The sequence below is a fragment of the Podarcis melisellensis genome, assembly GCF_964234715.1.
Source record: "Podarcis melisellensis genome assembly, chromosome: 2".
NCBI lineage: Eukaryota > Metazoa > Chordata > Lepidosauria > Squamata > Lacertidae > Podarcis > Podarcis melisellensis.
Genome location: NC_138529.1, coordinates 18,341,653 through 18,355,219, shown reverse-complemented (window position 1 = coordinate 18,355,219; position 13,567 = coordinate 18,341,653). Strand labels below are relative to the sequence as shown.

General features: G+C 44.7%; 1 protein-coding gene and 2 long non-coding RNA genes across 5 annotated transcripts in view; 1 reads left to right on the top strand and 2 right to left on the bottom strand.

Annotated features, from left to right (window-relative positions):
* The window catches only part of ANKFN1 (ankyrin repeat and fibronectin type III domain containing 1), a 119,796-nt gene extending 108,974 nt beyond the window's left edge, over positions 1-10,822 (bottom strand). For both annotated transcript variants that reach the window (XM_081898534.1, XM_081898535.1), the window contains exon 1: positions 10,618-10,822. In XM_081898534.1, the coding sequence (XP_081754660.1) occupies positions 10,618-10,803 (186 nt within the window). In that variant the 5' untranslated portion in view covers positions 10,804-10,822. The remainder of the gene's footprint in view (positions 1-10,617) is intronic.
* The window catches only part of LOC309363074, a 674,350-nt gene that overhangs the window by 104,788 nt on the left and 555,995 nt on the right, over positions 1-13,567 (top strand). The window lies entirely within an intron of this gene.
* The window catches only part of LOC309363028, a 93,006-nt gene continuing 90,284 nt past the window's right edge, over positions 10,846-13,567 (bottom strand). For both annotated transcript variants that reach the window (XR_014165170.1, XR_014165171.1), the window contains 2 exons: positions 12,088-12,294; positions 10,846-10,919 (listed from right to left, as the gene is read on the bottom strand). This is a non-coding gene — a long non-coding RNA (uncharacterized lncRNA). The remainder of the gene's footprint in view (positions 10,920-12,087; positions 12,295-13,567) is intronic.

Sequence of the window (13,567 nt, the reverse complement as noted above, 5' to 3'; positions counted from 1 at the left end):
CCCAGCTTCTGCCAACCTAGCAGTTCAAAAGCATGGCAGTGCAAGTAGATAAATAGGTACTGCCGTGGCTGGAAGGTAAATAGCATTTCCATGCGCTCTGTTGTCCGTCACAGTGTTCTGTTGTGCCAGAAGCGGTTTAGTCATGATGGCCACATGAACTGGAAAGCTGTCTGTGGACAAACGCTGGCTCCCTCGGCCTGAAAGCGAGATGAGCACCGCATGCCATATTTGCCTTTGACCAGACTTAACTGTCCAGGGGTCCTTTACCTTTACCTTTTTTATAGTTCCAAAGCATCCAGGAAATAAATGCAGGTTGGACAGCAAAGGATGGGGACGGAGGTACTAGCAGCCACACAAGGGACTGTTCAAGCCCATAAAAGAACGATCAAATCTTCCTGTTCGCATCAGCTAAGTACATGAGCGACACAGAAAAGGACAAGGCTTAGGCAGTGAAGAAACACATCATCTTTTAATTGAACAGGAGAGACGCAGGTGCAGAAATATAATATGGCCTGCAGGTTTTTGTTTACAAGAACATCTTTCTAATGCTCTGCAGTAGTACCTTGCCAAGTTCTGCAGAATTCCTTTTCAGTATCCCTTTGTGATAATTAGCTAGTAGCACTGTTCTAGTTTTGGAAGAAAAAAGGAGAGAATTATTTCCACAGCAAGGCCCAGCTGAGGTTGAGCATGTTGGGAGCTCTGTGGGAAGATTGCGACAATATTGTCTGGCCAAACAAAGTTGGTTCTACCATGGACAAACCAGGCCAAATAATTTCCCCTCATATGCCCTTGCTTCACAACAAGAAGAATGGCATCTTCATGTTGGCTTAATTGGCTTTAGGGTACTGTGTTGTGCCAGTGAATTTCCTATCCTGAGGAGGAGAAGTGACTCCGAGTGTTTACCCCATGAGCATGTGATGTTGGTAGTGGGGTCAGAGAAGAGTGGAAATAACAACAACAACAACAACAACAACAACAATTTATTATTTATACCCCGCCCATCTGGCTGGGTTTCCCCAGCCACTCTGGGCAGCTTTCAACAGAATATTAAAATACAATAACCTATTAAACATTAAAAGCTTCCCTAAACAGGGCTGCCTGCAGATGTCTTCTAAAAGTCTGGTAGTTGTTGCTCTCTTTGACATCTGGTGGGAGGGTGTTCCACAGGGTGGGAGCCACTACCGAGAAGGCCCTCTGCCTGGTTCCCTGTAACTTGGCTTCTTGCAGCGAGGGAACCGCCAGAAGGCCCTCAGCCCTGGACCTCAGTGTCTGGGCAGAACGATGGAGGTGGAGACGCTCCTTCAGGTTTATGTTTCATGTCATTTCTGAGCACCTAAATTCACCAAATTAAGGGACTGTATATGGGATGCTGTGTGTTGTGGGTAAAAATAATGGGGATCTGGGAGGTAACTGTGCAGTTGAGAAGGTAAGGAGATGGTGTTTGGGTGGATTTCCATACCGGAGATGGCAACTAAAGCACAGCAAGACAGCTTGCAGAACCAGGCATCGGGTTTCCCATAACCCAACCCATATAAACAAGAGACCAACAAGACTGGTTTTGTGTCAAAACAGACCACAATTTTACTGACTACAGATGAAAGAAGTTTGGCTTGGGTGTGGGACAATCTAAATACTTCTGGCCCGCCCACCAGAAGTGATATGTGGCCAATCCAGGCAAGGGTTCCTAAGACTTACATCAAATAGGGTGACCCCCGCAGGGACTGCTGTTTGGGGGAGTGCCTTTGGCCTTGTCTCTGCCTGGGCACACAGACATGGTCACTCCCCCCCAGATCCCTTTAACACAGCCTTTTTCAACCTGTGGGTCCCCAGATGTTGTTGAACTACAACTCCCATCACCCCTAGCTAGCAAGGCCAGAGCTCAGGGATGATGGGAGTTGTAGTCCAACAACATCTGGGGACCCACAGGTTGAGAACCACTGCTTGAACAGGATACCCCAGAATTTGGAGGGTCAGGCGGAAACTACAACATCCTCTCCATCCAAAACAAAGGATTGTCCCTATGCCCAAGCCCAGTAGTGACGATTGCTATGAGGTAGGCAAAACCACCGGATGAGATCCAGTTAGCCTGGTGGGGAAATTCCTACCTTAAGGAATGGCAACCACCGTAGCCACAGCAAAGTCATTGACTATCAACTTAAACCGAGGGTTGGGGAAACTTGGCGAAGGAACAAACAGGTGCAGGCAAGGGGCGGATCTGAGGGAAGCCTACCTGCTCCATCAGCTCCACCCCCTGGCACAGCCCAAGTCCCAACCTGCATCCCCATTTGCCAAAGCAGGCTGGAGGCTAGGATCCGGTTTCTGATAGGCGGTCAGAGTTTATGCCCCCTCCGCCTATCAGGAAGGGCATTGAAGTTCCAGTTCCCTCATCAGAGTCCCAGCAAAGCCTCTGCCGTCCCACAACACCCACCACACCAAGAGGGGTGAGAGGACTTCTTGAATCCTGAGGAGTGGAAGGAGGATATGGGAGAACAGGAGAATGTTTCAGGCAGGAGCAGACAACAGCTTTTGCTTGTGAAACATACCGTCTCCATCTGATGTTGGGCTTCAGGATGCAGAGGTCAATGACAGTGCATGCTCAAAAATGGGTGGCGGTGAGCAAGCATCAGCCCGCTACTGAAGACCCTCTTTCCCCAAAGGTTTCCCATGGTAGGTTGATGTTTCTCTGCCAAGCAACTGTTTTGAGGCACAACCTCTTGAAATCAGCAGAGACACAATGTCTCCACTAATTTCAACAGGCAGGCTTTAAAGAGCCTGCAGCCTTCGGGGATTCGTGAGCACACTTTGTGAGCACTCGCATAGGCCCTTGAAGTTTCCTAAGCAATTGAAAGAATCTATGCAAATCCCTGATGGTGTTTTGAGGCAACCAGAGGTGTGCTCATCAGGGCTGGCTTAAGACCTTTAGAGTCGCCAACCACTTAAAAGATTTGGGTGCCCCCCTATACATCTAGTTGAAAATATAAACAATAATAAATTGTAAATGAAATTTTATCCCCCTCCATGAAACAAAACTTAGGGTAATCTTATGCAACACATCTGCTTCTATACTTAGTAGAGATAAGGCAGGGTTAGGCAACCTAAGGCCTGGGGGTCGGATCCAGCCCAAACACCTTCTAAATCCTGCGGATGGTCCAGGAATCAGCGTGTTTTTACATGAGTAGAATGTGTGCTTTTATCTACAATGCATCTCTGGGTTATTTGCGGGGCATAGGAATTTGATCATAATTTTTTTCAAAATATAGTCCAGCCCACCACATGGTCTGAGAGACGGCGGACCAGCCCACAGCTGAAAAAGGTTGCTGACCCCTGTGACAAGGTATTTAGCCTGCCTTGTTGTATGGAGGTTCTGTTGGGATTTTTGATATACTTCCAACTAAGAAAACGAATGCTCAACTGGGTAATCTGTGACCACTAATATTGAAAATCTGGCAATGGAAAATTTCTGTGGTGATCCCCTTCCCTTGATGCCTTAAGCACTTGATTATTTTGCTTAATGGCTAATTCAGTCCCAGTGCTCATCCATACCTTATGCCATACCCTGCCCCATCGGTGCAGGTGTCTTGCATGTTAAAGGGGCTTGCTAAAACAAAAGCAAACAAAACACAGGGGCAACTTAACATGGTGAAACTTGTGGCTAGTCATTTCCAGGCTAGAAAAGGGAGTTTCAGTGTGTGGGGGGGAATCAAGGACAGGAGCCGTCCTCTACTCCAAAGTTGAGGCCCAAGCCAATGTTCTGCCCCGCTCAGCCTCAGTCCTCTGTGTTGGTGGAGGCAAATGAGCAGTTACAGGGCAGCAAGTGAGACCATGAGTGGAATTGGTGCAACATGGGTACGGGAATGTTCAGGGAGGCAGGAGAGAATATATTGTTCAATAATATCCTTCCTAACTTGCGCTAGCAAGTTCTATAACTTAGCAGAGTTTTACATTCCCCTTTTAAATGCACAGCAGGTAGCTGGTTGCAGGCTTGTTTAAGCCTCTTAATATTCCTGGTAAAGGTAAAGGTACCCCTGACTGTTAGGTCCAGTCATGACAGACTCTGGGGTTGCGGCACTCATCTTGCTTTATTGGCCAAGGGAGCCGGCGTACAGCTTCTGGGTCATGTGGCCAGCATGACTAAGCCGCTTCTGGCGAACCAGAGCAGCGCACGGAAACGCCGTTTACCTTCCTGCAGGAGTATTTATCTACTTGCACTTTGATGTGATTTCGAACTGCTAGGTTGGCAGGAGCAGGAAGTCCACTCACACATTCAGTTCACAGATGGATCCCCTGAAGGCAGACTTAGTTACAAAGGATATGCATGTGGATCCATCCCATATGGGAATAGTCCCTTTGTCCTCTGTTGGCTGAAATCCACCAGAGCATCTCTAGCTAAAAAGCTGCTGGTCCAACGACGGAGGAAGTCGAAGACAGAGGAAACAAAGAGAGTGTGCTGTGTGCCTTGCCCTTTTGTTACCTGGGCAGGTAAGGTCACGCCCACCTCTAGTCACATGCAAAGGAAGTATGTCCCAGCCCAGGAGGAAACAGGAAGTTCTGACTGGCTGGACCAAACATCCCCTTGCATGTCCACTCTAGGAAAACAAGGAATGCTGTACAGTGGTACCTCGGGTTAAGAACTTAATTCATTCTGGGGGTCCGTTCTTAACCTGAAACTGTTCTTAACCTGAGGTATCACTTTAGCTAATGAGGCCTCCTGCTGCCGCCGCCGCACAGTTTCTGTTCTCATCCTGAAGCAAAGTTCTTAACCCAAGGTACTATTTCTGGTTAGCAGAGTCTGTAACCTGAAGCGTCTCTAACCTGAAGTGTCTGTAACCAGAGGTATCACTGTACTTGTACTTATGTATCACATCCCACAATGGGAATCCAGTAAACTTCAACATGTCTAAAATTATTCATAGGTATATAAAAAGATCAATAGAGAGGAGGACCCTCTTAGCACCTACTTTTTCTGTATTTTTTCTTGCCTATCTTTTTTCCCACTATACCCACTATAAATAGATACATTTGCATGGCTGTTTTCGACAGTCTGTCAAAAGATTCTCAATTCAAACTCACACTTTTTTTTTTGGCTTTCCATGTGGGTTGGTTTCAGGCTTTCCCTGAGAACTTGAATTATAACTTTGGGAACTCAAAACATTTGTTTTCACCTTTCGGGATAGAATACACAGAGATGAATAATAATACTGCTATTATTAATAATAATAATAATAACAGCAGTAACATTCCTCTTCCTCCTCCAACAAAAAATGTCTTATCTCACACAGAATACATGGGAGTGGCTACATTTTTATGTGGCAAACAGGGATGAGAAGGCAGGACAAGAGACAGAATATGGACCCAAACCTGAGAGGTTCTCACAAGGGCAGAAGGCTTTCCAGAACAGATCTCAGATCCATTCTAGAAAAAGCATATGAGACAGACCTGGCTAGCACTATCTTGAGATGCCCGTTGGCTGACAGAATCAACTGAAAGATAACATTTAAAAACCCTGATGCTGGAATTCAGCAATCTGATATTGAATGGGAGTTTTGGTTTTTATTCGAAAGCTACTAGTTTATTGTGATGCAGTTGGATGTGGATACTGGCGATTTCTCAAATTATTTGAGGGGAGGAGTCAATCTGAAAAGAAATTGCGAGCATAAATGAGTCCATCTATAATCAGCGCTAGTCTTCCCTTTTGGGATTGGGTCCAGTAAAGAAAAGAAGGTAGGCAGGTCACAGTGACCAAAAACCATTATTGACTTTTAATGTGTTTTCCTGGGTTGAAGGAAATAAAATGGTTGGGTCTTAGTCTGTGATTAGAACTATAGCACAAAATTAATTCTTACAGCATCCTGGCAGAAATATCCCGTTGGTATTTACACCCTCCCACAATCCTCCTAAAAGGAGGAACAAAATGGAACAAGACACATTTTTTGGTGTGTGTGAGTGTGAAAATTGCAAGGAATGTGCATCTCCGCCGAGATTCCAATTTAGTATCTTTTCTAAGAACTGAACTGACACAAAATCAACATTATGTGAAAATAAAACAAATAAAGACAAACGTGTCGTTTACACAAACTGTCATTACAGATGGCGGGTTTGGGATCTTATAGTCAAATCTCCCCTCTTTCCCTATCCTTATCTAAATAAATAAATAATAAATAAACTTTCATTTATATCCCACCCTCCCCGGCCAAAGTCGGGCTCAGGGCAGCTAACATCAGATATATAACATTGGTATAAAATCAAACAATAATTAAATTGCCTCCTAAAAACAGGTCAAAAACAAATTAAAGTCTAATTAGATGGCTTTCTGCAGCGTTAGGGTTGGGAACAGTAAATGCTCATCGGCTCAACTGTCTACGCTGATCGTATATGGGCCTGTGAGAATGCTGGGAGGCCTTTTTCATATTAGTTCTTATACAAAAAGAGAAGGGGAGTGTCAGGCTGAGCCCTGACCAAAGGCCTGGTGGAACAACTCCATCTTGCAGGCCTTGCAGAAAAATGTTAAATCCTGCAGGGCCCTGATCTCTTGTGGCAGGGCGTTCCACAAGGCAGGGGCCAAGGCCGAAGAGGCCCTGGCCCTGGTCGAGGCCAGCCTAATCTCTCTGAGGCCTGGGATCTCCAATGTGTTATTATTTGCAGACTGTAAGGTCCTCCGTGGGGCACACCAGGAGGGGCAGCCCCATAGGTACGAGGGTCCTAGGCCGTATAGGGCTTTAAAGGTTAAAACCAGCACCTTAAACCTGATCCTGTACTCCACCAGGAGCCAGTGCAGCTGGTATAGCATGATCTAGCCTTTTTTCTTTAGTACGTGACAGGGTTTAAGAAATTAATTACAGAATCCCATGCTTGCATAGTCAAATGGCACAGCTCAGGAAAATTTGTATCCTTCTCAATCGTTTGAGTGAATTATGTAAAATAAATTAATTCTTGGATGCAGTGACAGGTGGTGCTCCCTAGACCTAATATTGCAGCAAGGAGGTCACGGGGACAATTATTATTATTATTAGTGAAGTCACAGGGGTATGGCCAAGCTGTTCTGGTTTTCTCCCCATCTCCCTCTCTTGCAAAGCTACTGTGAACTTTGAAGATTTGCATTTTTACAGATACTTAGTGCCTGAGTAAGCTATGTGCTATGGTGATAGTTATGAGATACAAAACAATCCACACATGCACACATACTTAGGGTGGTATTCAAGTCATGACCGACTCTGGGGTTGCAGCGCTCATCTCGCTTTATTGGCCGAGGGAGCTGGCATATAGCTTCCATGACTAAGCCACTTCTGGTGAACCAGAGCAGCACACGGAAACACCGTTTACCTTCCCGCCGGAGCGGTACCTATTTATCTACTTGCACTTTGACATGCTTTTGAACTGCTAGGTTGGCAGGAGCAGGGACCGAGCAACGGGAACTCACCCCATCGCGGGGATTTGAACTGCCAACCTTCTGATCAGCAAGTCCTAGGCTCTGTGGTTTAAACCACAGCCCCACCCATGCCCCGAATGACTCGGTAGGGCCATTAATTTAAACAGGCTACCCATGAGCCAGTGTGGTGTAGTGGTTAAGAGCAGTGGACTCGTAATCTGGTGAACCGGGTTCGCTTCCCCGCTCCTCCACATGCAGCTGCTGGGTGACCTTGGGGTAGTCACACTTCTCTGAAGTCTCTCAGCCCCACTCACCTCACAGAGTGTTTGTTGTGGGGGAGGAAGGGAAAGGAGAATGTTAGCCGCTTTGAGACTCCTTCGGGTAGTGATAAAGTGGGATATCAAATCCAAACTCCTCCTATATTGTGCTCTGATCATCATCTTAATGGTAATGATAATAACAAAGCATTTGTGCAACAATCCTAAGTTGAATGAGGATGATATTGTGAGAGGAGGATAAGGATGGGATCACAAAAGCATTCAGCAAAATGGTATACTCCTGCAACGATGATGATAACCATGATGATGTTGATGAGACTGGTAACATCAACACATCATCCAAAGTAAATGGGGAACTGAGCAACACATGCTGCCCAATTTGCCTCGCGTCTCAGGTTCTGCAAAAACTTGCTTGCTTGCTTGATCTTTTTAAAGAGATCTGGGAATCATGGTTCATCAGAGGGGGGCAGCCTTCTTGCTCCCTCTCGATGTCCATGCTCTATAGCTGCCCCTGAATGCTGGTTTCTGCCACTGTCCTGAACCATCCATAGTCTTGGTGCTGAAGGATTCCCTGTCCTTCACACTTCTCCTCTGTCTCCTTTACAATGGCACCATCTCCTTCAGGTGATAGTTCTAAGCTAAGTTATTGCTGAGGAAAGGTGATTTGTTTGAAATGCCTAGAGCTGAATGCACTCTGGCCATTAGACAATTTGACCCTGTGGCTTCCACTGGTCCTTGTGTTGAATTAGTAGCCCAGATACACCATGATGATAGCCAAGGGGGAGAGAGAGAGAGAGGGGGGGGGAAGGAAGGAAGGAAGGAAGGAAGGAAGGAAGGAAGGAAGGAAGGAAGGAAGGAAGGAAGGAAGGACCATCTCCTTCAGACTGTCGTAATACCAAGAGAAATTGCAAACTCTGAGTCAACATGAAAATGAGACAGCACTATGGCAAAAATGACTGGAAAGATCAAAAACCAGGAAAACCAAAATTTCAATAAGGAATGGGGGAAATTTATAGTTTATCTTGGAGACCACTATAAACAGTTAAAATCATTAGCAGGATTGCAATAATACTTGTAATGTAACAAGAACTATAGATATAAGGGAGATTAAAAAACCAGATTACCATAAAAGATGCAGTAGAAAAGGACTAATGATGGACCCCACAGAGGGGTGAAGGGAAATCAAAAGATTCACGGGAATCTTTTTTCTGTTTTGATTGTGATGTGTGGTATGAGTGTAAATTTTATTTTGTAAAACCATATATATATATATATATATATATATATATATATATATATATATATAATTAGTCAGTGCTAGGTAAAGGGACCCCTGACCATTAGGTCCAGTCGTGACCGACTCTGGGGTTGAGGCGCTCATCTCGCTTTATTGGCCGAGGGAGCTGGCATACAGCTTCCGGGTCATGTGGCCAGCATGACTAAGCCGCTTCTGGCGAACCAGAGCAGCGCACAGAAACGCCGTTTACCTTCCCGCCAGAGCGGTACCTATTTATCTACTTGCACTTCATGCTTTCGAACTGCTAGGTTGGCAGGAGCCGGGACTGAGCAACGGGAGCTCACCCTGTCACAGGGATTCGAACCACCAACCTTCTGATTGGCAAGTCCTAGGCTCTGTGGTTTAACCCACAGCGCCAGCGCTAGGTAAGTATCAATTAATAATATTCAAAATAAGATATTATGAACATACACTTCAATATTCACAATTAAGATCACAGACCCATATACATGCTCATCATATATGATATGGAGACGTTTAAATACACACACAAACAAAACAAAACAAACCAGAAAACGAACATATTTTTTTACATGGCCACTATCATACTTGAATCTATGCCTATTCCAAGATGCCCTGTGTGATGTCAAAATTTGGTGCCTCCTGCCTCTGATGTTTCCATTCTACATCATAGTTGCAGTGCCTCTGTAGCTCTGTGCCCAGTGCAACTAAACAGGTCACACTCCCCTAAATCCATCTCGGCTCATCCCACAGCCAGAAACAGAGAATGGCCTACAATTTAGGCATTGGGAATCTGCAGCTCTTCAAATGTTACTGGACTCCAGTTCTCCCAGCCTCAGTTAGCAGGGTCCATGGCTGGTGATTATGGGAGTTGTAGCCAACAACATCTAACTTCACTCATCCTTAAGCGTTGGCTTAGTTGATTGGAGCTGGTTCCCACTTCTTCAGCCCATTCATATAGATATATATTTCCAGCCCAGTGGATGAAGGACCTTCCCTGCAACCCGAAATGTTCTATATCCTAAAGTGTTTATCAATAGCTTTACAGCTACATTCCCTGCTCCTCATAGTACAGTGGTACCTTTGGTTACAAACTTAATTCATTCCAGAGGTCTGTTCTTAACCCAAAACTGTTCTTAACTAGAGGCGTGCTTTCACTAATGGGCCTCCCGCTGCTGGTGCACGATTTCCGTTCTCATCCTGGGGCAAAGTTCGCAACCCAGAGCAACTACTTCCGGGTTAGCGGAGTTTGTAACCTGAAGCGTTTGTAACCCGAAACGTTTGTAACCTGAGGTACCACTGCGGCATTTTGTAAACAAAACAGGGATTCGGAAAGGGTAAAAACATATTGGAGAAATGATACCTACTAGAGATGGGTGTGAACAAACTACAGTGGTACCTCTGGTTACGTACTTAATTCGTTCTGGAGGTCTGTTCTTAATGTGAAACTGTTCTTAACCTGAAGCACCACTTTAGCTAATGGGGCCTCCCACTGCTGCTGTGCCGCCGGAGCACGATTTCTGTTATCATCCTGAAGCAAAGTTTTAACCCGAGGTACTATTTCTGGGTTAGCGGAGTCTGTAACCTGAAGCGTATGTAACCTGAAGCATCTGTAACCCGAGGTACCACTGTACTGGATCTAAACTTAGAGAAACGCATGATTAATTTGATGTATTACAACAATAGTTGATTGAGGGGGTAAATGAAGAAATTACCATTGAAGACTTTCGGAGACTGAGGCGGTCCGATCTGGCTCTGAAATAGGCCTCATCGAAAGATGAGTGGCTTCCCTTCAGCTTCTCTGAGAGGTTCCGATAGAGTCGCTTAGCGGCATTAGGAGAAGACGGGGGATTGTTCTTTTTCGACTGGGAAAGCTGCAGGCTCTGCATTTGCTGAGTCATATTTCACGCGGCAGTTCCTGTGCAGTTCCTGTGCAGAAAGCCGGTATATGTGGGGTTGAACTTGCTGAGTCAAGTCATTAGAAATATATGGAAATTCTTCGTGAAATCACCAAATTCTGCAATCAGAAGGGAAAGAAGAAATGAGGCAAAAATTATTTCCCTTTAAACATTTCGTCGGTGTTTCTACGTGAAATATCTGATCAGGATTCATTTAGAGAGGGTTTGAGAGTAAACGTGGGAGTTCATAGACCTCATTGGTCAGTGCCCTGATCTCCCAGGAGCACTTGCAACAGAAAGCAAGAGGAGGCTGATGCCAATTGATCAACCATCATTTTTTAAAGTGGCTTGAGAAAGGAACAATGGTTCAGTGGTAGCACACATGCTTGAAAGGATTAGCTAGCTGGTGATAGAGTAGACAGTACAGTACAGTATGCTGGAAGAAGCAAAGATCACCAGTGTCGAACAATGATTCTTCAACATCGACTTCATTCGACTGGTCATGTTGTGCGGATGCCTGATTATCATCTTCCAAAGCAACTACTCTATTCTAAACTTAAAAGTGGAAAGCGTAATGTTGGTGGTCAACAAAAGAGGTTTAAAGACTCTCTCAAGGGAAATCTTTAAAAATGTAGTATAAACACCAACAACTGGGAAATACTGGCCTGCGAGAGCTCCAATTGGAGAACAGCCTTACCAAAGGTGTCATGGGCTTTGAAGATGCTCAATCTCAGGATGAAAAGGAGAAATGTGCTAAGAGGAAGGCATGCTTGGCCAACCCTCACCATGATCAACTCCTGCCCAGAAACCAATGTCCGCACTGTGGAAGGACTTGTGGATCCAGAATAGGCCTCCACGGTCACTTACGGACTCATTGTTCAAACCATGTTTATGGAAGACAATCTTACTTGGCTACGAGTGATCACCAAAGAGGAAGAAGAGAGTAGATAGTAAAGGTCAGAGCAGACAGCCCAATACCCTGACCTGTTAAGACAGCTCCCTGTGTTTCAAATAACTTACACTGTCTGCAGCCTTCTGGCAAAACCACACTGTTTGTTTTTTTTAATGCTTGAACACATACCGTACAAATTTATTGATTTATTTATTACATTTGTATACTTCCCTTCATCTGAAGATCAGAGAGCAGTTCACAACATATGTGTACACATCTGTACAGGGCAGTACACAACATATGCGAACATGAAACAAAAGCCATTTCTGGGGAAGGGTGGACATTGTTAAAATCAAACAAACTCAAATAAAATAACATATTAGGATTTTACTTACTTGTTCATTTTTATTTTTGTAGGCGTTTTAAAGCAGCAATATTTATACTCTTAGATGAAGTGGAATAACTTGGGCCTACTATTTCAAAATGAGCACTGAAAGGTTCCTACACAATTGCTGCCATTGCTGAAGTCCCGGGACATCAGAAGAAGAAATTTGGGTGGTGGGGGCATAGGAGGGAAGGGATCAGCTCTGCCCCATAGATTTCTCAAAGAGAAATAAGGGGATATTTCACAGTAGTACTCTCATTCTAAATGGAGGTCATCTGAAGGATGTCTTATAAACTTTGATGGAATTAGCTTTCAAGTAGAAAACCTCAGGGTTGCAGCTCAACTTTACTGTCCATCTAATTATTCAGTTATAATCTATACGTGAATATTGCGTTTCCTTGAAATAACCGCAAGGATTCAGCAATGAATGGGTGGGTGGAGGAATGGCTGCATGTCTGGGTTGGTGGAAGCAAATTGCCCACCTTGCTTCCTCTGGTACAGCCTATGAAATCCCCAGTCATGCTTTGGATAATAGCCACTTAAGGAACTCTAGCATTTTTCTCACTGAACACTTCTCCCTCACTATCGAAGCAGATTGCTTCACTTTGCTCTTAACTGGTCTTTTAGTACCATCCAATCAGTTTCTCAATTTCACAAATTTCTCCTCTTATCTGCTGTGATTTGTGTGGGGGCAGCGGAGGGGAAGGGCAGCGAAACAGGCATTTCAGACGTGAATTGAGTCTGGTCGCAAACAGCCTCACACATTTCCTAGGTTAATGGAGTATTGTAAACAGATGGGTCCCCTAAATGACGAACATACGGCAAGAGACATGGCCAATAATTGGGGTATACAATGAGGAGAGTGCCTCATTAAATCCAATTGACAGTGTCTCCAAAGAGAATTTTCTAAAAGATGCTTCTGCAGTAAGAGTAGAGGAAAGAGAGAGAGGTTTTGTGTGTGTGTGTGAGGTGGGGGATTTAACAGTTTTCAAGGACTCCAGTCTTAAGTTATTCTTGGCTTGTTACTTAGACAGCGTAAAGCATTGGAAAGGAATCATTTCAATTCCATTTTTCTAAATTGAATTCTACAGGCTATGAAATATGTGCATGTGTGTATATTTGCTTGTTTCTCTTATTTTCTGCTAATCTGCTAATCAAAAGCCTATAGAGCAGTGGTGGCCAAATTTGGCCCTCCAGCTGTTTTGGGACTACAACTCCCATCATCCCTAGTTAACAGGACCGGTGGTCAGGGATGATGGGAATTGTAGTCCCAAAACAGCTGGAGGGGCAAGATTGGCCATCACTGCTATTGTGGCACTGAGGCTCCATTGCGGCCACTGGAAATCTTGTTTTCCTTGCATGGCATTGCTTAACTTTACAATCTTGAGGACTAGAAACTTACTTTTAAACAGAGAAAGCACTGACCCTTGAGGATGATGAATTCTGCAGTAAAAAATGGGGGGGGGGCACTTTTGCACAGTAGTAGACAC